This window comes from Dendropsophus ebraccatus, chromosome 11, assembly GCF_027789765.1.
Source record: "Dendropsophus ebraccatus isolate aDenEbr1 chromosome 11, aDenEbr1.pat, whole genome shotgun sequence".
Taxonomy (NCBI): domain Eukaryota; kingdom Metazoa; phylum Chordata; class Amphibia; order Anura; family Hylidae; genus Dendropsophus; species Dendropsophus ebraccatus.
Window position 1 is genome coordinate 26,808,133 of NC_091464.1, and position 27,738 is coordinate 26,835,870.

Below are 27,738 nucleotides of genomic sequence, written 5' to 3' on the forward strand. Positions count from 1 at the left end.
AAATATATATAGCTTAACTACACCTAATGGACGCTGAACTTTTCAAGCATGGATTTAATCGAAGTCTCTTAGTACCTACCAGTATTTCATGGTAGGGAGACAAGTGACAGAGGAGGCCGTGCAGCATGGCTGGTTAGGTTAGAACAAAACCAGACAATATGTATCCTTGCTTTATTCTATTCATACAACATCAGACATCAGTATGATTCTGAGAGCGCGTCATCCATCTATACTCATCATAAAAGCCATATACAAGATAGATCATCAGTAAAGTCTAGTAGGTTATTTGTGAGGCAATCCATGAGAAATATTCCTAAGGCTATGTTCACACCCAGTATTTTTGCTCAGTATTTTCCAACCAAAACCAGGAGTGGATTGAAAACACAGAAAGGCTATGTTCACAGACTTGAAATTGAGTGGATGGCCGCCATTTAACGGCAAGTAATTGTAATATGTAAACCTAGCCTTTCTGTGTTTTCAATCCACTCCTGGTTTTGGTTGCAAATTACTGACCAAAAATATTGAGTGGGAACATAGCCTAAGGGTGGGCTCATACTACAGAATTCTGGCGGACAATGTCCGCGGAATTCCACAGTATGTCCGCGCGCATGGCCGTGCGTGAGGCTCCAGTATTCCGCTATATGCCAAAAGAAGTGACATGTCACTTTCGGCGGATAGCGGAATACGCTGGCCCATAGAATGGTGTCTATAGAGCCGGCAGAAAGGCGGGCGGACAGACGACGGAATTCCGCTGAGTTTATCCGCGAGAATTCCGTAGTGTGAACCCACCCTAAATGTGATTTGATTTCATAGATTTTCTGGGATTCCATGGGATTTTCTACTACTGCCCCTTTTTGGCCTTCGAGGCTATGTGCACAAACAGTATTTTAACCTTTTGGGCTTCTAAAAATGTCAGTGTTTTTGCATTTTGGTTTGGCACCATCCCAGCAGTCAGCTAACTGATCACTAGTTTTTTTTTTTTTCTTTTCACATGGTAGTAATTGGTCTATTTAGCCCATTGCCACCCCATGTAAAAGGCCTGTTAGGGCCCTATTCCACTGGACGATTATCGTTCAGATTATCGTTAAATCGTTCGAATCTAAACGATAATCGTTCGGTTGAAATGCAGTTAACGATTAACGACCGAACGAGAAATCGTTGATCGCTTTATAAGACCTGGACCTATTTTTATCGTTGCTCGTTCGCAAATCGTTCGCATTGAATAAGACATCGTTCGGTCGTTCGCAATAGCTACGAACGCAATAGCAAATAAATCGCGAAGAAAAAACGATCGCAATTACGATCATAAGTAATGATTATCGTTCCATGGAAATGAGTGAACGTTTTCAGGTCTTTCACAATAGCGGTCGTTTGAGATCGTTAATCGTTAACGGTTATGCAAACGACAATCGTCCGGTGGAATAGGGCCCTTAGGGCCCTTTTACACAGAAAGATTATCTGACAGATTATCTGCCAAAGATTTGAAGCCAAAACCAGGAACAGACTATAAACAGAGACCAGTTCATAAAGGAGAGCCTGAGATTTTTCCTCTTTTCAAATCCAGTCCTGGCTTTGGCTTCAAATCTTTGGCAGATAATCTGTCAGATAATCTTTCTGTGTAAAAGGGCCCTTAGGCAGACCAGAGTCTTTATTCCTAATGTTTATCTTATCATAACTTTACGAGAAGTTTTTTTTCTCTTTAACAATTCCAATCTCTGGATTAGATTATGTTTTGCTACTGCAGAAGTGTTTTTTTTTTTCTATTCATACACTATATGAGTACACATAACATATCCCTACAACTTGATGCAATTGTTCTTCTCTATTTCAGTATGTCATCAGTCACACACAGTTAGAAACCAGAACTTTACAACTGTCCGTCTGGCATAATGATCGCTTTGGACGTAACAGCTTTTTGGGTGAAGTGAATATCCCCCTTGATACATGGAATTTTGAAAATGAAGATGATAAATCTATTCCTCTTGAACCCAAGGTGAGCCCCACGCTTTAAAAAATAAGTAAAAATGTACATTAAATTAGTTGTATAAATAATATATGTAAGTGCGTCAAATACACAGGCCTAAAGAAAGAGTCAATATGACTGTGTTATGTGAATTTACCCTAAGGGTGCCACACCGGATCCGCAGCAGATCCGCACCAGATTTGATGGTGCAGATTTGATGCTGTGTTCAGTTATTTAGATCTAAGCTGCGGATCTGCTGCAGAACCGCAGCAGAAAATCCGATGCGATACTGTGTGTGTGAAGCTACCCTAATGGCGGGTTACCCAGGGACTTTTAATTTGACAGTCTGTACATGAACATTGTGTTGCATTTTCAAGTGATCCTCTAAGCCAACGCTTCTCAATCCCAGTCCTCAGGCCTCACCAACAGGTCATGTTTTGAGGATTTCCTTAGTATTTCACAGGTGATATAATAATACTCAGGGCATCAGGTATTATCACAGGGGTTCTTTGTATAGGATATCCTCAAAACATGACCTGTAGGTGGGCCAGGAAGACTGGAATTGAGAAGCACTGGTCTACTCCAGTGATCCTCAATCTGTGAGGCGCCCCCTAGTTGTTGGCGAGGCACAGCGGGGGCGATAATCTTCACAAAAATGATTATAAGTTGCACAATCCTTTCTAAACAAATAAAAAGTAGACTGAGACTTCTACCACAAATGATGAGGCTCCAGTTGTAGACATCCATCAATCCATTCCAGCCTATAATCCTGCAATGTTAATCAAGGGAGAAGCCTAAAACGCCATTAGATAGAAGCCAATTTTCCTCACTTGTAAAAATTATTTTCTTACTAAAATCCCTCGATCAGGGATCCTCTTTCAAAACACATTAATTTTACCTCTAGTAATGCATCCGGGCCCCTTTTGAGGTAGAAAGCACTCCAGATTTTTTTTATGCGTATATAGTGCAGCATAGGTAGTTGTTAGAGAACAATGTAAAGGTAAAAGTGATATTTTTGCTCAGTATTTTGGTCAGAATTTTGCAAACAAAACCAGAAGTGGGTTGAAAAGACAGAAAGACACACACTGTTGAATTTGAGTGGATGGCAGCCATTTAATGGCAAATATCGTTAATTGTTTTAAAATAATGGCCGTTATTTGCAATTAAATAAATAATCGACTATCACTCCATGTAATTGAGACAACGACCAGCCGATGAAATGATGATCAACTGACCATTTATTTAGGTTCAGACCGAAAATCATTGGCGGCTGACCGGGACCAATGTGGCCAGTGATTGGCTGAGTGGCCTGCCAGCTCAGACAGGCCGCTCTGAAGCTGCAGCGTGCGCACACATAGCACAGGAAAACACTTGGACACAGACAGTTGAAATATTAACTGTTTAGGTAAGGGCTACACGGACATTGCTAATGATGTCCGTGGAGCACTTGCTAAACGATTATTGGGCCGTGTAATAGGCCCAGTAAACCAGCGCTGATCCAGCAGATCAGCGCTCATTTACTGCATTGCTCAGGCCTTCATAGGCCTGTGTAATAGGACCCTAAGGCTGGGTTCCCACTGTGTTTTTTCAAAAAATGGATGCAATTGTGTGCAATCCATTTGGATTCCTTTTTCCCATTGACTTCTATTTAAAGGAGAAGTCAGGCAAAAATTTTTATTAAAGTATTGTATTGCCCCTCAAAAGTTATACCAATTACCAATATACTCTTACTACGGGAAATGCTTATAAAGTGCTTTTTTCCCTGCACTTACTACTGTATCAAAGCTTCACTTCCTGGATAACATGGTGATGTCACTTCCTGGATAACAGGGTGATGTCACTTCCTGGATAACATGGTGATGTCACTTCCTGGATAACATTGTGATGTCCCTTCCTGGATAAAATGGTGATGTCATGACCCAACTCCCAGAGCTGTGCGGGCTGTGGCTGCTGGAGAGGATAATGGCAGAGGGATGCTCAGTGTCCTTCCAGTGCCCTGTGTCCCTCAGTGTCCCCCGCCATGATCCTCTCCAGCAGCCACAGTTCGCACAACTCTGGGAGTCGGGTCGTGACATCATCATGTTATCCAGGAAGTGACATCACCATGTTATCCAGGAAGTGACATCACCATGTTATCCAGGAAGTGAAGCCTTGATGCAGTAGTAAGTGCAGGGAAAAAAGCACTTTATAAGCATTTTCCGTAATAAGTGTATATTGGAGATATGTATAACTTTTGGGGGACAATAGAATAGAAAAATTTTCAACAGACTTTTCCTTTAAAAAAAAAAAATCAAAATGAAGGCATTTTCTTTTTCTTTTTTCTAGTATACACAAAAACGTAGTTTACCACATTTTTGTGTACCTTAAAAGTAACCACTTAAAAATGGATACCTTAAACAGACAACAAAAACGGAGTTTAAACCTAGCCTTAGGCTTTATGGATAAATTAATATTAATTCTTCATTACCAGTTGCAGAAATGACTTTATGTTTTTCTACATATTAAAAATAGAACGCTCTAGAAAAGGGTGGCAGACACATCGCCATCTGTTCCATGTTTAAAGTATAGCGCAGTCAATCTGAAGAATATTTGCCAGTATATATATATATATAAAATATAGGAGATGAAATGAGCCTTGAAAAGCCTGAGAAAGTCTCCTGACGGTTATTGCCAGATGGATTTCATTTTACACTAATTCACTCCTCACCTTGTATAAATATTTAGCAGGATAATCTCATGTCTTATAAGTGATTCTTAACCACATTGTTTTTCACAAGCTCGAGACGTTCTTTTACGCTTTTTTATTTTTTACCTTACCGGTGTTTCTGTAATTTATATCTAACTGTACGTGTTGTTTTCGAGGACCCTTGACCAAACCAATAGGGGATTGCACTACATTCCGTTCCTCGCAGGATTTCCTAACAAATATGTTTAGCATTTATCCCCAGGAAAGATAAATACTTGATCACTGTGGACATCCATACGATCCCTATAATGGGCCTGTAGACTGATGAAAACAGGTGGTTGTTCTTAGAGACTGTAAGCAAACTATAATTTTACAATCTACTGTTTAACACGGTCTATAATTTGCCCATGTGACTTGGGATGTACAGTATATAGCCGAGATATAACTTTCGGCCAAACAAATGTCCGGCCAATAGTCTTTAAAAATGTATGGCCACCTTTAGAATAGCTTTTCTATATCAAGAATATTCCTGACTTCAGTCAAAGATTCAGTGAAGTGTACATAACGCAGTTTCCCACGTTATATCAAAAGACTTTTAACCCAAAGTTCTCTTTATTAGAGTTATAAAAATAAGGTAGTTTCTAATGGTAGATAGATGCCCCAAGTGGGTACATAGACCACCCCCACCGTCCGTGTATTTAAATAGGTGCCACATGCTAGATAGGTCCTCCCAGTGGGAGAAGGAAGCAGATAGTGGCTGTCTTGCAAATAGGTTCCCCCACCCTAGTGCTCAATGTACATAGTTGATGACCTTTCTTGTGGTGGATCAGTCACAAGTTCAGTTGGCCACTTTAAGCAGCTTGCTACCACGACAAATCCTAATCTTAATAAAATCTCAATGAGTCACATAAACATTTTAGAATCATAAGTAATAAGTGTAACATGATTTTTTTTCCTTTTTTTTAAGATGGATTCAACATCAGAAGTTACTCTGCAGTATAAAGGGGAAATTGTAATTGGCCTACGGTATATACCTCCAGAAAAGAACTTGACTCTTCCTTTGGAATCAGTATCAATAGGTAAAGTTTTAAAGTATAGGGTATATTACAGGGAAATATTTACAAGTGTACTCAATCGGTTTGCACCATACATAGCTTTTGATGTTTCATTACGCTGAAGTGGGCCTCTGGGAAGTCTCCTACAGTTGCACCAGCCACCTGTCTAGGTTTACACACTTTCAATGCTTATGGTGCCAAACATTGTGACTTTTTAAGGACTCTGTTCTGCCTCTTCCTCCTAATATTGTTTGCACAAAATTTAGCAACACAAACAGTCACAATGACTTCAGAGAAGGACTTTCTCCACGGGCCCACTGACACCATCTCCTGCAAGTTGATACCCAGCCAAAAAAAAAAGAGTCAGAGAAGCCTCAGTCACAAGCCTCAAAACACGAGAATAGCCAGATATCCCTCCTGGGAAGGAAATCTGTTGCTAAGGGGTGCCTCCTAGTGAGGAGATCACCAAACCACCCTGATATATAGCCCCTTAAGTCCTACTAAGTTGCAAGTATTAGGGCACAAATAGGGAAATACCAGAGTGGTCCCTTTTGTGTCAAAGTCCAACTCAGTTGTGAGTATCGCAACATGACAAGGGAAATACCAAAGCCAGGCATCCATCCACAGACAGCTGTTTCAGGGTATTGCAGCTCATCAGTGTGCAGTGGGATTCTGGTTATCAGGGGGCAATGAAAAATAGACCAACAAAACACAACAATCATTGAGCTCAGAGAGATTAGCAATAAATCCAATGAAGTACTCACTCAAGAGCGTTCATTAACATATTGCCCCCTTAAAAATTTGTATTTGCAAAAAAAGAGGTCTGTTGAGCCTCAGTCATGAATCTCAAAACACGGGAATAGCAACAGGTCTCCTTCCATGGAGGGATATCTGGCGAAGGGGTGCCTCCCAATGGAGAGATCACCAAACCACCCTGATATGTAGCCAGAATCCTACTCTACACTGATGAGGGGCAACACCCTAAAACAGCTGTCTGTAGATGGATCTCTGTAAGAATGCACTGACACAGCTACATGGCTGTATCAGTACATTCCCGCTATGATTTAAACACTTCTAACATCATATTGATACATAACGCCGCAGCTTTACGCTCTGTAACCTCTTTGGATTGTGTGGGAATAAGCCCTTAAGCCCCTTTTCCTGTTCCGGAGATACAAGCTCAACATCTTTTTCAAAATAAACCTCTAGCCCTTTTTAATGACCAATACTTCAAAATGTCTTTCTAAATAACATTTTTCCACTTTTAACAGGCAAGAAAAGTTTTAAGAAGTCAAAGAAGGTTCCCATGCCAACAGGTGGAATACTTGAAGTAAATGTGAAGGAAGCTAAAAATCTAACCGCTGTGAAATCAGGGGGGACTTCAGATACTTTTGTTAAAGGGTAAGGAAAGACATAGGGTATTCTCAATAGTTGAACCTGTTGGTCATATAACATGACACTATACTATGGTATCATACAGGTGTTACACCAAAGTGAATGGGGTATTATGAAATTCCATTCATATGCTCTATAGGCAAAGTGAAAGGGTCTGAAGACTTTCTCAATGCATTGTATATATACACATATAATGGGAGATTTATGAAACTGTTGTAAAGTGAAACTGGCTCAGTTGCCCCTAGCAACCAATCAGATTCCACCTTTCATTTTCAAAAGAGTCTGTGAGGAAAGAAAAGTGGAATCTGATTGGTTGCTAGGGGCAACTGAGCCAGTTCTACTTTACTCCATTTTGATAAATCTCCCCCATTATGTAAAATATATAGTATTACATCTAGTTAAGTTGGTGGGTCCAGTTATGACATTTGCTGCAGGGGCTATGAACCCTAGGCTATATTGCCAAACTTGTGTTGTCCAGCATTACATGCATAGCTATTTCTCAGGGCCCTATTATATAGGACGATTTTAAACAATAGACGTCCTGTGTAATTGCAGGCAACAATCAAAAAATCACTAATGTGTCGTGCATAATTGATTTAGATCTGTCAATAATCGTTCACTGTTATTCCCCATTCGTTCACCAATCGATCGGTGTAATTGCAAATCGTTCCTTCTTTTGTTGGGAGTAAACAATTGCAGTAACGATTGTCACAACGATCGTAAGTAACCACCATAGTTCTGTGTAATATGGTGAACGATTTTAGGTCAACGATAAACAATTTGCTATCTTTTATCGTTAATCATGAGTCGTTAAAATTGCTTAGTCTAATAGGACCCTAAGGGGAAAGCCATTGTGTTACCTCTTGTCTGTTGTGATGTATATTTTTTTTTTATATTTTTGATATAAATGTAAAAAGCAATATATTTCCACAGGTACCTGCTTCCCGATAACAACAAATCCACAAAGCACAAAACTCCCATAATTAAAAAGTCTGTAAACCCTCAGTGGAACCATACCTTCTCCTTCACCAGCCTACAGCCCACTGACCTGCAGAATGTCTGCCTAGAGCTTACAGTATGGGATAAGGAGTCCTTATCAAGCAACATATTTTTAGGTGGAGTGTGCTTAGGCTGTGGCAGTGGTAAGTACTTGGATATACAATATGGTATATTTATAGATCATAACCTCTGGGGACCCAAAGTTAGAGATGATCGAACATCAGGAAATGTTAGGTTCAATCCACCTCAAACCTTCTCGAACCTTCAGCATTTGATTCCCGATGCCTTCCCGTTCCGTGGGGAAGGTGGAGACTGCCCGAGTACCGCCTAAAAAACCATGATACAGCCTATTACCTAGGCTGAATCCCTTTTTTACAGGCAGTACTCGGGAAGTCTCCACCTTCCCCACGGAACAGGAAGGCATCACCGAATCAAATGCTGAAGGTTCAAGAAGGTTCGAGTTCGATCGAACCTAATATTTCCCGATGTTCGATCATCTCTACCCAAAGGCACCTCCGACCCCAAAGCAGCTACATATGGTGGGTTGTTGAGAGCCATAGTATCATGCCAATAGTAGAGATGAGCATGACTCCAGTATGTCGGATCACTCAGCATTTGAATACTGGTGGCTGACGGAGTTGGATGCAGCCCTAGGGAGTCCTGGAAAACATAGTTACAGCCCTAGGCCAGAGGCTCTATCTATATTTTCCAGGATCCCCTATGGCTGCATCCAACTTCATTAGTCATTGGTATTCAATTGCTGAGTGGTCCGACATACTCGAGTCATGCTCATGTCTAGTCAGTAGTAGTGGTTACTAATATTGGTCCTGATTAGAGATGAGCGAACCGGGTTCGGGTTTGAGTCGATCCGAACCTGAACGTTCGGCATTTGATTAGCGGGGGCTGCTGAACTTGGATAAAGCTCTAAGGTTGTCTGGAAAACATGGATACAGCCAATGACTATATCCATGTTTTCCACATAGCCTTAGGGCTTTATCCAACTTCAGCAGCCACCGCTAATCAAATGCCGAAAGTTCGGGTTCGGATCGACTCGAGCATGCTCCAGGTTCGCTCATCTCTAGTCCTGATCTAATCAAAGTGCCCATCCAATCTAGTATGCGGCTTGACTCCAGTATCATCTTTGCATTGAAAGGGAATATGTGATAAAAAATTTAAATGTGCTTATTTTATGTATAAGCTGCTTCTTTTGAAAATTCCTTGGAAAACATCACAGTGCCTGTAGCACTGCTTAAAGCTTCTATAGTTTATCATCGATCCTGTTAATAGTGACGTGAAATCTTGGTTATTTAAAAATGCATCCTCATAAAAATAGATTGAGTGTGCAGAGGGTCACTATTCTGGGGCCCTTGCTCTGACACGTGGACCCCATGGTTTCCCCATAATGGTTTCAAGTCTGTATAAGAGGTATATAGGTTGGTAATATACATTGGAGAGTCAGGCTACACGTCCTTTAAAGTTTTGTGTCAAACCACAAGGGCAAATTAACTTGTGAAGGCTTAATGTTGTTCTCCTAAATGTTAGCAATGTATATTAGAGGGCCACACTACAGATGAGCTCATAGAGTTGAGTTCTCAGCGAATGAATGCATACCAGAACGTAACAAAACAAGATCAATGGGGGGGGGGGGGGGGGGGGGTGATTAACACCTGCAAGAAGGCTTAAAAAATGTGAATGTCTATGCCAGTTCAGAAATTGTGGAGGTTCCTGCGCAGCCTCAGGTCAGATTTGTTAGGAGGCGTATGACAAAAGATACACCAAAATTGAATGAAAACTGAGTTTGCTAGTATAATTTTTTTTAAACAATGTACAGAAATAGGTGCAAATCAATAAGAATGAGAATTTTAAAAAAAACGCACAATTTTTTTTTTCTGGATGGAGGTGGTCCTATAGACATTTATTTTAACACAAGCTAAAGCACAAATAAAGCTAAAATATTCTAATACCAGGCCTAAATGACACCACTATGACTTGGGAGATAAAACCAGTTACAGAACAAAAGTAGCACAAAGTCAGCCAACTATGTACAATAAAACATTAACTACATATAACAGATCTTTTGTGCAGAAGGGTGGGCAAAAAGGAAGAAATGGCAACACGTACCTAATACAAGCAATGAGGGTAGGAAGAGGAAAGTAAAACTCCTTTCACTTGGCTATAAAAATCCTTAGCTTTGTTCTAAGGACCGTATTATACAAATCGATTATCCGCCAAATGATCATCGGCAGATCGCTATCTGTGTAACATCATTGGCAGCTAGTCGCACATCCCTCCATGTAATAGGAAATGCATAGCTGGCGCCTGATGAAAGCAAGGGCGGCACAGATATCACCAACAATGTCCGTGTAGCCCTGCTGCACAATTCTTGTAACAGGCTCAGGAAACAGATCGGCACTCACTTAGGATAAAACAGGCGGAATTTCACGGCTGAGCTCCCAGCCACGGAATCTCGCCTGCCTCAGTGTCACACAGTGTTTCTATGGGATGGCTTGCACGCTTCCACTTCCGTCGCTCTCTGTTCAAAGAATTGACATGTCAATTCTTTGAGTGTAGAGTGACAGGAGTGGAGGCACCCAAACCATCCCGTAGAGACACTGAGGCAGGCGGCAGAGGACTCCGCAACGGAATTCCACTGCTTTTACTCAGTGTGAACATACCCTTACAGTGCGGGATCGGGCTGTGTAATATGGCCCCTAGTCTCTTGGATGAGTCCTTTTGGCTAATATGGGTGATCAGGGAATACACTGGACATGTAGTTAATACATTTGTTGTTTTCATTAGGAAAATCCTAAAAAAAAAAATCCTGGAAAGTTTAAAACTGTGATTGTCTAAATGTCAGATGAAGATCTCTGGACAACGGGTCTATTCTGCAATGTAATATCTGACACCTTGGCAGATGATCTTGCTGACATACTAACCTAACATGCTCTCAATTCTACAGGTACAAGTTATGGAAATGAAGTTGCCTGGATGGATGCTCAGGGTGAAGAAAAATATTTGTGGCAAAAGATGATGGACAATCCTGGCAGTTCAGTGGAAGGAACCTTAATGCTGAGATCCACCATGTCCAGACGCAAGGATACCAACCAGAGCTCTTAGAACTATGGAGACACTGGAGTACATGTTATGGCCAGGCTATAATTTATTTCATGTCTGACAGAATTCTCTCGCTTGCTTTTACTGTAAGGGTTAATACTGGAACAAGAGAGAAGTTACCATCCTCTGTATATTAGATTCATTCAATGCATGTACTGTAATGTAGTGCCAATGACTTAGCTACACGTCTGTGACTTATACGCAGCGTACCTTACAGCACACTGCAAGATAATCCTGGAGGCCAGTAACCTTATATTTTTTATACGTAGCTGTGTTTGTCTCATCTGATCATGATCTGGCCATCCATTAAGTGTTGGTGTTTTGGATAAATGTATATGACCTACCTACTCCAGGTCATGGTCTGGTCATTGAAAGGGGTACTACAGTGTGGATGGTTCCCTACTTTTTTAAAAGAGTTTCTTGACAATAAGCATGTGTCACATTGTGCCCTTGCTGAGATCCACATTGATCAGCTGTAATTTGTGGAGAAACCTAGAAGTGTTCAATTTCCCTGCAGCACCCCCACAGGAGAAATGTGGCATTGCGCCGTGCCCATTAAAATTAATGGACTGTCTGTGGGTGAGAGACCCACTCTGCAGTTATCCTCCACTTCAGAATTGATAATTTTTCTTTAAGTGACAACAACCCTTTTGGACTAAGCATTACACAACCACAAATTGCTACGTGCTTGTGTCCTGTGCTTGTATCCAATGTCATGACCTTGCTGACTAATATAGGCTCTGGACAACAACATGCAAATGCATACAAATTTACATTTTTCTTTTCCCAGCCCAACAATGAATCAATATAACACTAGGATTAACCTGGTCTAATGTGGCTTTTATGTGTAATATTAGGTCAAAATGAGACATCATGATCATTAGAGATGAGTGAAGCAGCCGGAAATTCGTTTGGTCAAACCAGAATCAAATCTTAATGAATTTCATTAAAACAGCCAAACTATAGTAGCTACAATACTGGGACTTTTACAGAAGGGTGGATTTATTAAAGCATGTTGTTGTACAAGTGTAAGAAAATTGGAAAATCACAATTTAAAAAAAAATTGTCAATCAGCCAGTCAATCCTCGAATTTCCACCATTCCTCTCCTCTCTGTCCCTATATCGCTCTGTTAGTCTCTCCCTGCTCTGCTGTAACTGCCTGCTGACATCCTGCTCTCTCCTCACAGCCGACTGGTGGCCTCCGTTACCGAACCTCCTTATATAGAGGGTGCTGACATCACAAAGGGGCCTGCAGCTGATTGGACGGGCGCTGGGGATTATGGAGTGAAAGTAAGGGCCCTATTCCACAGGAGCGATAATCGGCTGAATCGGCCCCATTCGGACGATTTTCGCTCGGTGGAATAGAGAGAACAATCAGCCGATGATCATGTCATCAGCTGATCGTTCATTTAGGTTCAGACCTAAAATCGTTGTTCGCCACCAGCGCATCGCTGCAGTTGAATAGCGGTGCGTGGCGGCGATTTCAGCAGAACCATACATTACCTGTCCAGGCGCAGGTCTTCTTCTCCCGATTCCGCGAGGCAGCATCGGCTTCGGAACGGGGCTGTCTGAACTTACAGACCGCTCAGCCAATCACTGGCCGGAAACGCCGCGGCCAGTGATTGGCTGAATGGTCTGTCAGTTCAGACAACCCCCGCTCCGAAGCCGATGCTGCCGCGCGGGACGGGGAGAAAGAAGACCTGCGCCTGGACAGGTAATGAATGAAACAAGGGCTGCAAGGACATCGGCAATGATGTCCTTGCAGCCCTTGTTTCACGATCATCTGGGCCGTGGAATAGGCCCAGTAAACGAGCGCTGATCTAGCAGATCGGCACTCGTTTATATCGTTGCTCGGCCCGTGGAATAGGGCCCTAAGGCAGCTCACTGAACTCTGCATTTGCTGTGTGCCATACAGCTGTCCCGTGTACCATCCAGTTTCCCAGCAGAGACCAGGAAAGAAGGATGTCCAGCTCCAGATATCCAGTCCCATAAAAGCAAACTTTATTTGAAGATGAAACAGATACACCTAGTCCAAAGGATCAACATGTTACGGCTTTAACTTGATATTGGACGGGTGCTAGGTATTATGGTTAATCCCTTTCTCCCGCCCAGTGACTTTCCAGACAGCACGTGCGGACGCTAATTTTTTTTTTCTTAATTTCCTTAACGAATCACAGAACAAAGCGAATTGACAGTGCGATTCGCAATGAATCTTGATTCGCCAGATTTTCTTCGCACATCTCTAATGATAATATCAAATAATAGTGTTACTTTATATCTGTATGTTCACATTGCCATTCAGTGCTTCCTCTAAAGCTTCTGCCAATTTTTTTACACAATTTTTCCCATTTTCGTTGCCAGTTACAATGCTCACTATAGCAGAACCACAACAGACCCACCACAACTTTATGGGGTCCACTGGGATGCCACAATGCAGATGTAAACAGAAACACATAGGTAAAAAACATAGATAGTGCTAAAGATTCCAAGCTCCTCCTCCTTGTTTTCACGAACAGAAATTTCAGTACTTTTATTTTCTATTAAAAGTAAAGACACGTGATATTGCTATAGTATTGGTGACTATTGGTTGGGTCTATGAGCTTGGGATCCTAACCAATTGCACAAATATACAGTAGTTGCCAGGGTGGGGATCATCTGAACCCATTCTGCACAACTTCTACAGCACAATTTTCTATCCCAAAAATTTTTTCGTGAATATTTTCTGGTGTCTGCATCAAGATTTGGTTTCTTTTATAGTATTAGTGAGGATCCCGGTCTAAATTTAAGGAGAATTTTGTGTGAACAGAGCCTGATAGAAGTATAGCTGTGTTTAATCCAAGATCTGTCCAGGGGTCCGTTCGGCAGATGATGCAGTTATTATCTTAAAAAACAACTTTTAAACTTGCAGACCTGTGTTAAATTAGCGTGGCCTAGAGTGTCTGTACCCTAGGCCTGCACCGCCCTTCCATCCCTCCTCCCAGCCTTCTTCATCTCCTCTCCTATTCATCACTTGTCTGAACACAGCACATGTGCCTAACAATCCAGCACACGGGCACCGCTTACACAGGTGATGAATAGGATAAATTCTGCCCATGGCCATTCCTAATGATGAGGAGAGAAAGAAAGAAGAGGAGGTGCAGGCCTAGGGCACAGCCACACTAGGCCATGCCAATTTGACACAGGCCTGCTGGACGGACCCCAGGACAGATCTTGGATTAAACGCAGCTATCCGATGGGACAATCGGTTGGGGTAAAACCTCTTAAAATCACTTTAATCATCATGTATGACTGTGATTCCTATCCGTTTTAACAAAACTCATGACAGCAGTACCAGACCTCTCAAGTTATGGACACCAACAGCGTCGGACAGACCTTGTTGACTTATAATGGGATCCGTAGGTTTGCATCTTTGTGTCCATCATTTTGATAGGATGAATAACACTGCATCCATGCTGCACCTCTGAAGGTAGGGGGAATACAGCCTAAGCCAGCTGCCAGCCTAACCATGTAACTAGTATTTCCAAGTGTTTCCATAGTTTTTTTTTACAACTATGAAGCTGTATTCAGGCATCAAAATAGCATGCTTTTAGTTTTTATCTCCTTTTCTAAACTTTAAAGTTGTTATCTTCCCTAAAGGCCGTATTACACTGCCGACCCCCGACAGTAAATGAGCGCTGATCTGCTAGATCAGTGCTCACATATTGAGCCTATTACACAGCTGGATGATTACGCAGCATCGTTAGCGCTGTCCATACAGCCCTTGCCACAATATTTTACCTCTCCGAGCTTCCCGGTTTCTTCCATCCTTCCGGCTTCTTCTCATATTCCCTGCAGCCTGTTTCCTGAGGAAGCTCTAAAGTGACAGGTGGCTCAGCCAATCACTGGCCGAGATGGGAACAGAGCTGCAGCCAGTGATTGGCTGACCATTCTGTCATTCAGAGATGGCACTTCAGAAGTGGCTGCAATGAGTTAGAAAAAGCCTGCAGAACACTGGAGAGGTGGAGTATAGCTTTATTTTTTTCTGTATATTTTTATGTTCCATCGACAGTGTACCTCACTATTTTGTGTTCATTCTTAGGTGAATAATATTTGATGAATGAGGCCAGTTATGTTGTCTAATGCATTTTGATGTGAATATTTGTCCTGACTTTATTGCAACCTTCCTTTTGACTTCAACAACAGCATTCCGAGGCATTTCATACCTGAAGAAATAATATTTTGTTAGGAAGAAGCTGAAAGAATTTCACTGTACAGTATATTTATTGTATATAGTATATAGAATTAGAGGATTTTAGCAGTTTAATATAATGCACTTGCTTATTGCGGATCAGTGCACAACGTATCTGTCTTGGCAGAACAACCCATGTATATGTGTATGGTTGGAGTAGTATTACTTTCAGTCTTAAAGGGCCAGGGGCTTAGAGAGCCATAATAATCTCAGGCTGAGAACTGTATATTCATTCTTTATTTTGGTTACCTTAGTCTCTGAGCCGGGCCCTACAAACATGATATCGTTGGCGTTGGACGCAAGTCCGTTTTGATTTACTTAAAATGTATTTGAATGAAAATGTCATCGACATGTAAACATGGTTTCAATGAATAAAAAAGCATTTTTCAAAACTTTCATGTCTATTTCTGTTAGAGTACAGAGTTTGATGTTTTTACGTGGTACATTGAGCTGAATTTCATTACAGAAAAAAAAATTAGAAGATTAGAATTTTTCTGTTTACAGGCAGTTTATGTTTTTCTATAATGAGCAGACATCATTTAGTTTTGTCTTTTTAACTTCTCATTAAAGCTGTAGGTATATACTGATGTGGCATGCAACATCTTTATATTGCAAACTTGTATCTTACAATGGTCTATTTTAAAGCTTTGTTTACAATGGTTTTATGTTTTTTTTATAATATACATTACTAGAAATCTAAATGGCATATGACAGACCTCATTGTTTGATTGCAATTCATATTCTTTTGACACACAGGATAGCGCTGTACAAGTGAGGGGGGTGGGGGGCAAGCAGCAATGTGAGCAAAGCCTTAGGGTGCCGATGGGGGCCGATAATAACAGTAAACTCATTTACTGGGCCCGATAATCGTTTAACAAGGGCTGCATGGACATTGTTAACAATGTCCTTGCAGCCCTTGCTTAAAGGGAATGTACCACCAGACTCAGGCTGAAGCACTGAAGGCGGGCCCCACCCCTAGTGGGAGGAAACCCCCACCACTCTATGATACGGCTTCATTGATTCTAATGGAGCAGTGTCATAGAGAGGCGGGGGTTTCCTCTTACTGGGGGTGGGTTGGCCCGCCTCCAGTGCTTCAGCCCAGGCCTGATGGTACATTCCCTTTAAACTGTCCTCCTGTGTTCTGCTTCTGCATCTACCGGGAAAAGCAGAGAGCTGGAGGAGCCCTGGAGCGTGGATAGTAAAGTATTCTGTTTGCATATCGTCAGCCGCCGGCCGCACACCTCTAATACACGTGGTGATGTGCGGTCGCCGGCCAACAATTATAGGTCAAAACCTATATCAAGGATCAGCTGATGACAACGATCATCGGCTGATCGTTGTCTTTATTACACGGAACCATAATCGGCTGGATAGGGCCGATTCGGCTGATTATCGTTACGTGTAATAGTCCACCTAGGGACAATTCTGCAAACAGACGTTACCTATCCACCCTCCAGGGCTCTTCCTGCGGTCTGCTTCTTCCTGCGTCCCAAGCACTGCAGCTTTAGAGCGGCCCGTCAGCCTCCAAATAGTGGCTGTAAAACAACCATGTGAACATCATCTTGCAACCAGCCTTGATCTCAATGTTTAGGCATGGGAAGAGATCTACAAATCCAGGCGGTGTGAGGAGAAGCCCCTCTGGGTCAGCCTGATGACTTGTGGTTCAGGCAGCATGATAGTGAATACTAGCTCCCTTTAATTGTGATTTTAATGCAATGAAAAAACAAAACAACTAGGATTGCGGAGTGCATGCAACAAATTTTTTTTTAATTATCCACAGAAAATAATGTAAATTTCTCTTCCACAATATAATATACAATAGCATCTTTTGCATAAAAAATATTTTATTAATAAAAGCTTTCATTATTACCATATATAAAAAAGTGTCCTTTAGAAAACCCCAAATTGTACAGTATTTAAGTCACATGATCTGTATAACTTTAATGAAAACAAGGGGAAAAAAAAACTGTACATAAAGCATTAAGCAACATCACGTATATCCCGTCCCTACAATGCAGCTGTGTTAAGGGCCTATTACATCAAACGATTACCGTACTTGGCCGTTCCTGACGATATTTGTTTTGTGTAATAGGTTGTGTCAAAAGACCACGATCAGCTAACTATGTCAGGTGATTGTGATCTTTCAACATGTTGAAATGTAGCGATCAGTTCACGTAACGCCTCTAAATAAGGATCTAAGGATCGCCCGGTCAGCCCCTACTGCTTCTCCCCGCCACAGTCTGTGCATGTAATAGCACAAGCAGCAAGCGGGGTAATGTGCCGTGTAATATGGTCTTTACTGGCATCGCAAATTTGGCCTTATCAAATCTGTACTTAAAGGCTACCTGGAAAACATGTTGTACAGGACACCCTAGGGCTGCATCCAACCTCCTCAGCCACCAGTAATTAAATGCTGCATGCTTGGGTTTGGACAAACCCGACCATGCTTGAGGTTTGCTCATCTCTAGTTCTTACATTTATGTTGATTTCAATGGCAACAGATACTAAGTTAGAGGATATTGTCCATGTTAGCAAATTTTTGAACTGATGCACCAAGTGTATATGTGAGTGTGTGTGTATATATATATATATATATATATATATATATATATGTATGTATATATATAGTGCACATTAGGTATAGATACACTCTGTGAATTCTGTATGCAAAGTCCACAGAATGGATCCAGTGTGATGTCACAGTAATCCAGTTTTATGTTATTGACTTATATAAATAAAGTCCGTCAAATTTTTTTTATTGCTGCATTGCCCCCCAAAAGTTATACAAATCCCCAATATACACTTATTACGGGGAATGCTTATAAAGTGCTTTTTTCCCTGCACTTACTACTGCATCAAGGCTTCACTTCCTGGATAAAATGGTGATGTCACGACCCGACTCCCAGAGCTGTGCTGGCTGTGGCTGCTGGAGAGGATGATGGCAGAGGGATGCTCAGTGTCCCTCCAGTGCCCTGTGTCCCTCAGTGTCCCCCTGCCATCATCCTCTCCAGCAGCCACAGCCCACACAGCTCTGGGAGTCGGGTCGTGACATCACCATGTTATCCAGGAAGTGAAGCCTTGATGCAGTAGTAAGTGCAGGGAAAAAAGCAATTTATAAGCATTTCCTGTAATAAGTGTATATTGGGGATTTGTAACTTTTGGGGCGACAATACAATACTTTAATAAAAATTAAAAAATTAATGGAGATAGCATATTTATTTCTGGGGGAGTGTTTTTTAGGCATGCTCTGTGACATATACAGGAAGGAGAAGGGGGTCTGTGACCACCTCCTATTGTGAATGATAGATGTTTTATCCTCCAGCTTTATTACAGCAGTATTACCTGTCATTGCTATCCTGATAGTGATAATGAGATGACCACCAGGGAATGATCCCTACAGAACAGGAATTGTCACTTTGGCACGAGGTTTAGTGGTCATTGTGGAAACTGCAATATTTTAGATTTAAAAAAAATATAAAGTAGCATGGAATGTTAGACAAGACATCCCCAAAAATGTTTAAAAAAACAAAACAGTTTAACATGAAAATGTGACAATAGGTAATTTCAGTAAATTCCCTTTAAATGCATTAGAGCAAAGAAGAATAATTGTTAAGATGCATGTACATTTTTTTTTATTCCAGCAGTCTGGGGACGGCTAGAGCTATAGCTGGGTAATGTCCATTACTTTTTTATGGGATGTTCGATATTGATTTCAAGTGAGCTATGACCAGCACCAAAGCTCAGCTCAATTGTTATTTTTTTTTTTATTTTGGGCAAAGTCAAGACAGAGGAACATTGCTTATAATCTATGGCTGTCCATGTTTCTGGTACTTTGCTTATAATTAGAGATGAGCGAACCGGGTTCGGGTTCGAGTCTATCCGAACCCGAACGATCGGCATTTAATTAGTGGTGGCTGCTAAACTTGGATAAAGCTCTAAGGTTCTCTGGAAAACATGGATACAGCCAATGACTATATCCATGTTTTCCACATAGCCTTAGGGCTTTATTTAACTTTAGCTAATCAAATGCCGAAAGTTTGGGTTCGGATGGACTCGAGCATGCTCCAGGTTCGCTCATCTCTACTTATGGCTGTTCATGTTTCTAGGACATTGTGGGGGTATTATAAAATGTAATACGAATGTGTCTACTTAGGGTAGGTTTACACTGTGTTTTTCCATCTGTTTCTGTACATTGAATTTTGACATGGAGAAAAATGTAGTCAACCACATTTTTGTGGACCCGGATAGATTTTGGGTCAATGGGAAATGGAATGTGCAGCATCTGTTTTTTTCACCATTTCCCCTCCTTTTTAATGCATACATTAAAATGGAAACTAAAATGCAGTGTGAGCCTAGCCTTAAAGGAAAAGTCCGGGCCTACCTCTTTTTTTTTTTTTTCTCTACAAGTGCCGGGGAGGGGGAGGATGAAAGAAAGAACATACTCTCACCTCTCTGGCTCCATCTCTGTTGGCAGCATATTGCTGATCCAGTCCCCGGCCACTTTGTGAGTGGGGACCAGAGTCGTAATGTGCACAGTGGACCTGACATGTCATGACCAGGGTCCCCACTCTGACCAGGAAGTGGACGGAACGGATTGGCAATATGTGGCCACCAGCGCTGGAGCCGTGGAGGTGAGAGCATGTTATTTCTTTTATCCTCCCCCTTCCCGGCACTTGTGAAAAAAAAGAGGTCTGACTAGACCTCTCCTTTAATCTATATTACTAACAAGAACAGTCCCTATAGTTGCAACAGACCAGTCAATGGGTTTGCCAAGCAGCGGAAGAATGTGCTATCCTTCTACCAAGCTAATTTATTCCTCTGAGTTTAATTAATACCGAATCCAATAAATCTGGCACTGATCATGCATTTGTGATGTAAAGAGCAAACGTATAGAAAGATGAAACTCTCAAGAATCTGTACAGCAGGTGTATGCAGCAGCAACTCTCTATCACTTTATTCCAGGTTGTTCAATACACGTCTATCAGTTACATGTGTGTCCTACTGAGGCTTGAAATACCATCTCATCTTTTCGTAGAGGGAAGGAGTCAATGAGTGTGAAAAGGTCAGAATTGTTTATGGGAATGGCGTATCTTTCTTTGTCCACACCATGTTTATCCAGAACGACCATCTGAAATTTTCTTTCTGGTATTCTTAGAAGCAATCTAAGGACGAAAAAATATAGTGAGACAAAGGAAGGTTAGTAAGTTATAAATATAGTTAGTGACATAGTATGGCTAAAATAAGGCAAATGTCTATCAAGGTCAACCAAAGATGTGAGGGAGCACTTGCCATAGTGGTGACTATGAGATTAAAACAAGTCTTTCATCAACAAGGTTCTGTTGGTTCCTTTGTTCCTTTTCTGTTATTACTTTTTCTACATCACCCAGAGAACCCTACGTGGTATATATCTCTGTATCTCAATAAACTACAGAAACGCCGGATCTCCGGCGTTGACACATCCCGACTAGAGATGATGGAACAGCGGAAAATCTTAGGTTCTATAGAACTCGAACCTTGCCAAACCTTCCACATTTGATTCCCAATGCCTTCCTGGTCCGTGCGGAAGGAGGAGACAGCCCGGGTACCTTCTGGAATTCCAGGATTCAGCCTAGGTAATAGAATGGGAAGGCATTGGGAATCAAATGCGGAAGGTTCGGCAAGGTTCGAGTTCTATAGAACCTAAGATTTTCCGCTGTTCGATCAACCCTAATCATGACCCGGCTGATGGATTGGTAGCTCAGCCAGTCAGTGATCGGGGAAGGACACCACTCATTGACTGGCATCATCACAACTCGGGGGAAAATGCCTTCTGGCGGGGTCCCGAGGCTGGTCCCACCACTCAGCGCCAGCACAGGGAGAGATAAGTTCCTACTCCTGAATTCCCCACTGCCCCTGACAGCTGAAGCTTCTCATTTAAGGAGTTGGATACAGCCCTAAGACTGCCTGGAAAACATGGATACAGCCATAGGCCATAGTCTGTATCCATGTTTTTCAGGACTCCCTAAGGCTGCATTCCACCTCATTAGCCACCGGTATTCATATGCTCAGCGATTCGACCATGCTTGAGTTGCGTTCATCTCTAGTCAATAGTATTGGTTTCTAATACCACTTCAGCCACCGGTATTCAAATCCCGCACGTTTGGGCCCCGATGGACCCAATCATGCTTGAGTTGTGCTCATCTCTATTTATGACTGGTATTTTTTTAGACCCTACATTCTAATTTCAAGTTGAGTTTTATTTGTAAAGATGTCCTCAGCATTCCCCAACATAATATAATATTAATACCCTTTTCATTTTAGGGCATATCTCTTTTATTATGTTCCGTTTATGAAACATTCTCAATAGAGAGAGAGAGATTTGCAAAAATTCATGAGCTGCAACTAAGTAAATAAAGACTGGGAAAAAAAAGTATCCAAAAAGGTAAATAAACATCAGATGTAGATTTTATATAGTTTATATAGTCCCCAGTCATTTTTACTCGTTCTCATTAAAATATTAACATTTCAATCATTTAAACATCATTAATAATTCACGGCCATCCAGAAAGCTTATTGCACCAGATCCTGTAGATAATACGACTCTCGGCTGTTTTAGTAATTCAATAAAAGATATTTGGGAGCATCAGCAAAACCCATAATCATAATAAATAGGAAACAAATTGTTATTGATGGGTTAGAACATCAAAAAATTAGAGGATATGATTGTCAAAAGAAATAAACCAGACTTGCGGGCACAACATTACAATATTGTGATTTTTTTTTACAGCTTTCTGTTTGATGGATGTAAGTAAGATTACAAGATAACTATATACAGTATATATATATATATTTTTTTATGTTGTTATATTGAGACGTGTTGACAAATGGAGCATATTTCTTCCCATTGGACCTAAGACTCAGCCATTGCTTATTTCCTTCTAATTTAGCATATTATGTCCATACTCCATAGGCCTTTTAAGGGGAAGCTGTCATCACTTTCATGTTGTCTAAATCATAAGTGACTGATACAATCCCTGGTGGCTAGAATGAAAAAAAAAAAAAAAAAAACAATCCCAACATAAAAGTGATGACAGGTTCCCTTTTAATTCTTCATACCTCAGCTGTAGTCCTAATGCTGGAGGGAGCAGCCTGCGTCCTATTCTTCCAATGTAAGTTGGATATACGCCAAATAATTCAATGATTGTCACATGTCTTAAGTCCAAACCACATTGAGCTTGCTAGAAGAAGAAGAAGAAAAGAAGAAGAAGAAGTAACATATATAACAAGAATAACAAGAAAGTGTTGTAATTAGAGATGAGCGAACCGGGTTTGGGTTCGAGTTCGAGTTGATCCGAACCCGAACGTTCGGTATTTGATTAGCAGGGGCTGCTGAACTTGGATAAAGCTCTAAGGTTGTCTGGAAAACATGGATACAGCCAATGACTATATCCATGTTTTCCACATAGCCTTAGGGCTTTATCCAAGTTCAGCAGCCACCGCTAATCAAATGCCGAAAGTTCGGGTTCGGATCGACTCGAGCATGCTCCAGGTTCGCTCATCTCTAGTTGTAATGCAATATTCTAAATTGATTAAAAATTGGGGAGATTTATCAATAGGGCCACTGGGGGTGCATGAATCTACTAGCCATTATAATTATTGACAGCTGACTTAACATAGCCGAAGATGACCTGGCTATCAATCATTCTGGGAGAAGGAAAATTCAATGAATAGTGGCCACAGAACACTGACATGTCAGTTTCTTGCGGCGCCGCTAGGGATCCTGGATGGAGTGTATACTATGGGTATACACTCCGGCCGGGATTCCCTACAGTGCAGTACTACGTAAGTACCGTAGAAATCATGGTCGTTGTTGCAACGGCCGTGATTACTTTGGTACTTACGTAGTGTGAACACAGCCTAATAGCGATGCGTGGCTGACGATTGCCCAAATAGCTGTCGCTATTACATGCGCCGACAGCAAGCGGGTAAGTGCGGGGGGGATCAGCTGCTAGCAGAAATAGAAACATATAAGATTGTTGGCAGAAAAAGACCACTGGGTCCATCTAGTCTGCCCTATTAGTATTTCCATTCTTATTATCTTAGGATAGATATATGTTTATCCCAGGCAGGTTTACATTCTGTTATTTTAGATTTACCAACCACCTCTGCTGGAAGTTTGTTCCAAGTATCTACTACTCTTTTAGTAAAGTAATATTTTCTCACATTGCTTCTGATCTTTCCCCCAGATAACCTCTCACTGTGTCCTCTTGTTCTTGAGTTCAGTGTTTTACTAAAAACACTTCCCTCCTGCACCTTATTTAGTCCTTTAAAATACTTAAAGGTTTCCATCATGTCCCCATTTCCCTTTTTCATTATCGTTGAAGTTTTTTTCAACATGATGAAAGACAAGGATCAGCCAACATCGTGCATGTTGGACGATCATTGCCTTTTAACACTAACTGTTACACCAAGCAATTATCGTCCGTAAAGGGCAATAATCGGCCGAATACGGCCAATAATCGCTTTGTGTAATAGGGCCTTAAGGCCATAAGGCTAATTCCAATCACATGTGATTTGTCTGTACGGTGTAATGTTCCTAGCAGGAGGAGGGATTCCAATAATGGATACACTTCAGATTATTGATGACAATGGAATCTACCATTACAATCTGTGAATGAAAAAAAATAAAAAAAAGTATTTTTCTTAGTACCTGAAGCGTTCCCACTTGTAACCTGTAGTAAAAATCAGCCGCAGTAGGTGTGGATATAACTATTATTCTTCTTTTTTCATAGAACTGATCCAAAAATTCAACTGCATTTCTTAATCCAACGTTAATATTCATAACTGCATGAAACACAAAAACAATGCTGTAACCTCTATATACGCATATGGACACCATACAGTCACTAGCCGTTCTAGAAAGATTTCTGATGTAAGTCACAGGTTACAAAATCCTTGTGATGTAAATGAATCGTGAATAGCGTGGGCATACTGTACTGTATCGTTTCACTAGCTGCATTTCCATACTTAATCCTATTAGCCACTAGCGAATAAAGCACAATCTACTCTTGCCAGTAACAGCAATGCACACAAAACATCATACAGTTCCTCTAACAAGATACAAAAAACATACAGGGTGATTTAAACAGGGTGGGGGAAAAGTGAAGCCCTGTAGTTAAAGGGAATCTGTCACTAGGTTTATACTGCCTTAAATGAGGGCAGCATAAACTAGGGACAGAAATGCTGAACAGAACATCATACTACTTGCATAATTTTGTTCTGCTGTTCTCCTAATATGCCGTAGAATGAGCTTTGTGCCACTCCACTCCCTTTGCCCTCCAGCTGCTGACTGAAAACTATCTGTGTGTATATATATATATCTATATATATCTTATAGATAGACAACTGCTAACCAGTGGGCAGAGAGAACTGATGCTCATGGATATTGAGGACTACTGAGCACTTGCACATAATAGAGAGGACTAGCGTGTGGAACTTAGAGTTCGCATTATTCAAGAGGATATCTCCAAATTATCTGCACAGAGCAATGTAAATTATGCTGTGGTACTCAGCCAGTAGTTAAGATAGCTCGGGACACCAATTCTGTGGGGTACGACTAGTGATGTTAGTTGTTGTGACGCCAGTGCTAGTCCAGCACACAGGTGTGATGTTGGTACCTGATTTTTGTATGGCCGGTGTATTCCCCAAAATAGTCGGTAACCTTCCAGGTTGTTGGGGCTCTTGTCACAGCAACTTGGAGTGGCAACTGATCCACACAGATTGTCGGTACCGCCACCCACAGAAGGGGGAAAAATAACTTAAGGTGTGCGGTGGTGTGTGTATAGGTGCTGGTGCAAACAGAGATAAGTAGAGTCCTGTGTGTTTGATATAAGAATAAAACAAACTTTACTGTAGGGCTTTGGCAGGTTTACAGTACACGGTTCACAGACAGTAGAAATCTTGACACACACTTGAGTGCTTAACTTACTGCTTAATGTAGGTGCTTGAGAAGAGCAGAAGAAGCAGTAGTGCTTTGTAAAAGGTTGAGAGAAAAGGAGTTTGCTACAGGAGCCCTAAATCCAATGTAGCTTTGTATTCTGCCAGAACCTTGGTAGATATCTAGTAGTGAAGTGATACTCATACTCAGGTTTAGATGGTGTCTGACCGCCTTCTGTCCTACAGTTGCGAGCTACTCGTCCTGTCACAGTAGTATGAGCCCTAGCTGTGGTAATATGGGTGTAGCTAGGTGTCCCAGTTACCTGCACTGTGCAGTAGGATACGTAGACCTTTACTTTATGGTAGCTTTGTCCTACTAAGACCAGCTCCTCTTATATCAGGAATCTGTCGTGCACTTTTTAGACACATTCCTAGTGTGAGCTAGGATGTTCCTTGGTGGCTACTCCCCCTTACTTGTGCTTAGCACTGCATAGTAAACGTAATGGCTCTAGAAGAACTATCTGTGAGAGCTAGGCTCTTTAGCATCTGTTCACATTGGAGACTAGTCTGAACTGCCTTAGTGTCCCTGACAGGGGTCCTGGCATAAGACAGGCCCTGGCGTAGCTTCTGCAGGAACGGTTTTATTTGTGTCCTCTTTTACTGAGAATCTAAGTAGGACTGAACTGCACTTTCTCTAGCAGTCACTCCTCCTACAGGGGACTTTGTGTGCCTGCCTGTGACTGGTGGGGATGAGTGTGTGCAAGAGAAAGACTAAAGAGGATAGGACAAAGAGCACCTTCCAGTGGTCAGCACATAACACCTGGTACAAACAACTTAACCTATTACTTCCTGCAGCTGTGCAATAGTAATACATACACATACATAACAAACACTGACACCTAGTAGGGAAACTGTAAAGTACCTCATCCACCACTTAACCTGAGGATTTTTGGACAGGTGCCTTAAAGAAGAAAAAAACACCAGTGGTGGGACAGCACAATACATCATTTTGTTCCACTTCTCTGTCTCTAGTTTATGCTACCATTAGATAGGGCAGCTTAAACTTTTGACATGTCACAGGGGCATATTAAAAGTTGTGATCAGTCAGGTCTCAATCAGGAGAACAAATCGGAGTAGCTGACTTGCAGCAATCTCCATCCAGTCAGCTTCATTATAAGTCTATGGGGCCTCTGGGCTGAGATGATGGACGGCAGGGAAGTGCAGTACTCTACTATGCACTTTTTTTTTTTTTTACTATAAACGTCCTTTAGGCTAGAATGATAGAAGTCATCAGATTTTAGCTTTATTATAATGCTGTAAAACTATCCAGTATTTTATGAAAAGTATTTTCAGGTCTCCCTGACCTACCTAGGCCATGCAGGCCATCGTATCCACATACAATTATAGTGTCCAAGGTTGAGTGCTGCTGGTACAGAGGCAGCAGACACAATAAATCTCATAGTAGACCATGATGTCAGCAGCTGCCTTTGGACAAGAGCAGGCAGATGTCTGCCTCTGTTTTGCTCTATTGTACTCTAATAACATATTAACCAATGCATTTTTTCATTGTTTTTTTTTTAATGAAACTAGGTGTCAGTGCAGCTTTAAAATTAGCGACATATGTTCTTCTTCTGTTTTGACACCAAAAAAAAGAATTCCAGTGCACAGGAAAGCGTTTCCCAATAAACCAATGGAAATGTTTTCCAGATTGTTCTCTAGTTTTTCATGGAAATAAACAGAAGTCTTCCAGCTCTGCCATTGAGCATGTATAAGGGTCCTATTACACGGGCCGTCAAAGGCCTGTATATTGTAAACAAGCGCCAATTTGCTAGATCGGCGCTCGTTTATTTGGCCTAATACACAGCCCAATAATTATTTAGCAAGGGGTGCATGGACATCGTTAGCGATGTTTGTGCAGCCCTTGCCAAAAAAGTTAATACATTACCTGTTCACGCTCTGCATACTTCCTGGTCCCGCGGTTTGTCAGAGCTGACAGGCCGCTTAACCAAACAAAGATGGATGTGGCCTACGTTTTTCTATCTATTCTATCCATAAGTATGGACCATTAGGCCACATTCACACAATGTATATTTTCATTAAACAATGGCCATTGTTGCGGGTTTTCAACAATGGTCAGTATTTAATGACATTGTTCAATTGCATTTAACTCTTTGGAATACTGGCCAGAGTGTATACACACTGTATACACTCCGGCCGGGATCCCTTGCGGCCACAGAAAAAACTGACACGTCAATTTTGTGTGGTCGCTATTCATTGAATAGCAGCCACACAAAATAGACTGTGCAGACAATGTAAAGTGCGGCTCCGGCCATACTTTACATTGTCTGCTATGGTGAATTGAAATGCGGGCACATTTCCAATA

The 27,738-nt window shown here is 41.4% G+C and overlaps 2 protein-coding genes across 5 annotated transcripts in view; one reads left to right on the forward strand and one right to left on the reverse strand.

The window, feature by feature from the left end:
• The window catches only part of SYTL5 (synaptotagmin like 5), a 159,590-nt gene extending 147,327 nt beyond the window's left edge, over window positions 1-12,263 (forward strand). For all 4 annotated transcript variants that reach the window (XM_069945560.1, XM_069945559.1, XM_069945562.1 and 1 more), the window contains 5 exons: window positions 1,832-1,993; window positions 5,617-5,728; window positions 6,976-7,105; window positions 8,033-8,241; window positions 11,058-12,263. In XM_069945560.1, the coding sequence (XP_069801661.1) occupies window positions 1,832-1,993; window positions 5,617-5,728; window positions 6,976-7,105; window positions 8,033-8,241; window positions 11,058-11,215 (771 nt within the window). In that variant the 3' untranslated portion in view covers window positions 11,216-12,263. The remainder of the gene's footprint in view (window positions 1-1,831; window positions 1,994-5,616; window positions 5,729-6,975; window positions 7,106-8,032; window positions 8,242-11,057) is intronic.
• An 8,105-nt stretch (window positions 12,264-20,368) lies between these two features.
• SRPX (sushi repeat containing protein X-linked) overlaps window positions 20,369-27,738 on the reverse strand; it is a 67,361-nt gene continuing 59,991 nt past the window's right edge. Inside the window, exons 8-10 of the mRNA XM_069944362.1 lie at window positions 24,130-24,263; window positions 22,536-22,657; window positions 20,369-20,602 (exon numbers count right to left, since the gene is read on the reverse strand). Coding sequence (XP_069800463.1) covers window positions 20,422-20,602; window positions 22,536-22,657; window positions 24,130-24,263 — 437 coding nt within the window. The 3' untranslated portion in view covers window positions 20,369-20,421. The remainder of the gene's footprint in view (window positions 20,603-22,535; window positions 22,658-24,129; window positions 24,264-27,738) is intronic.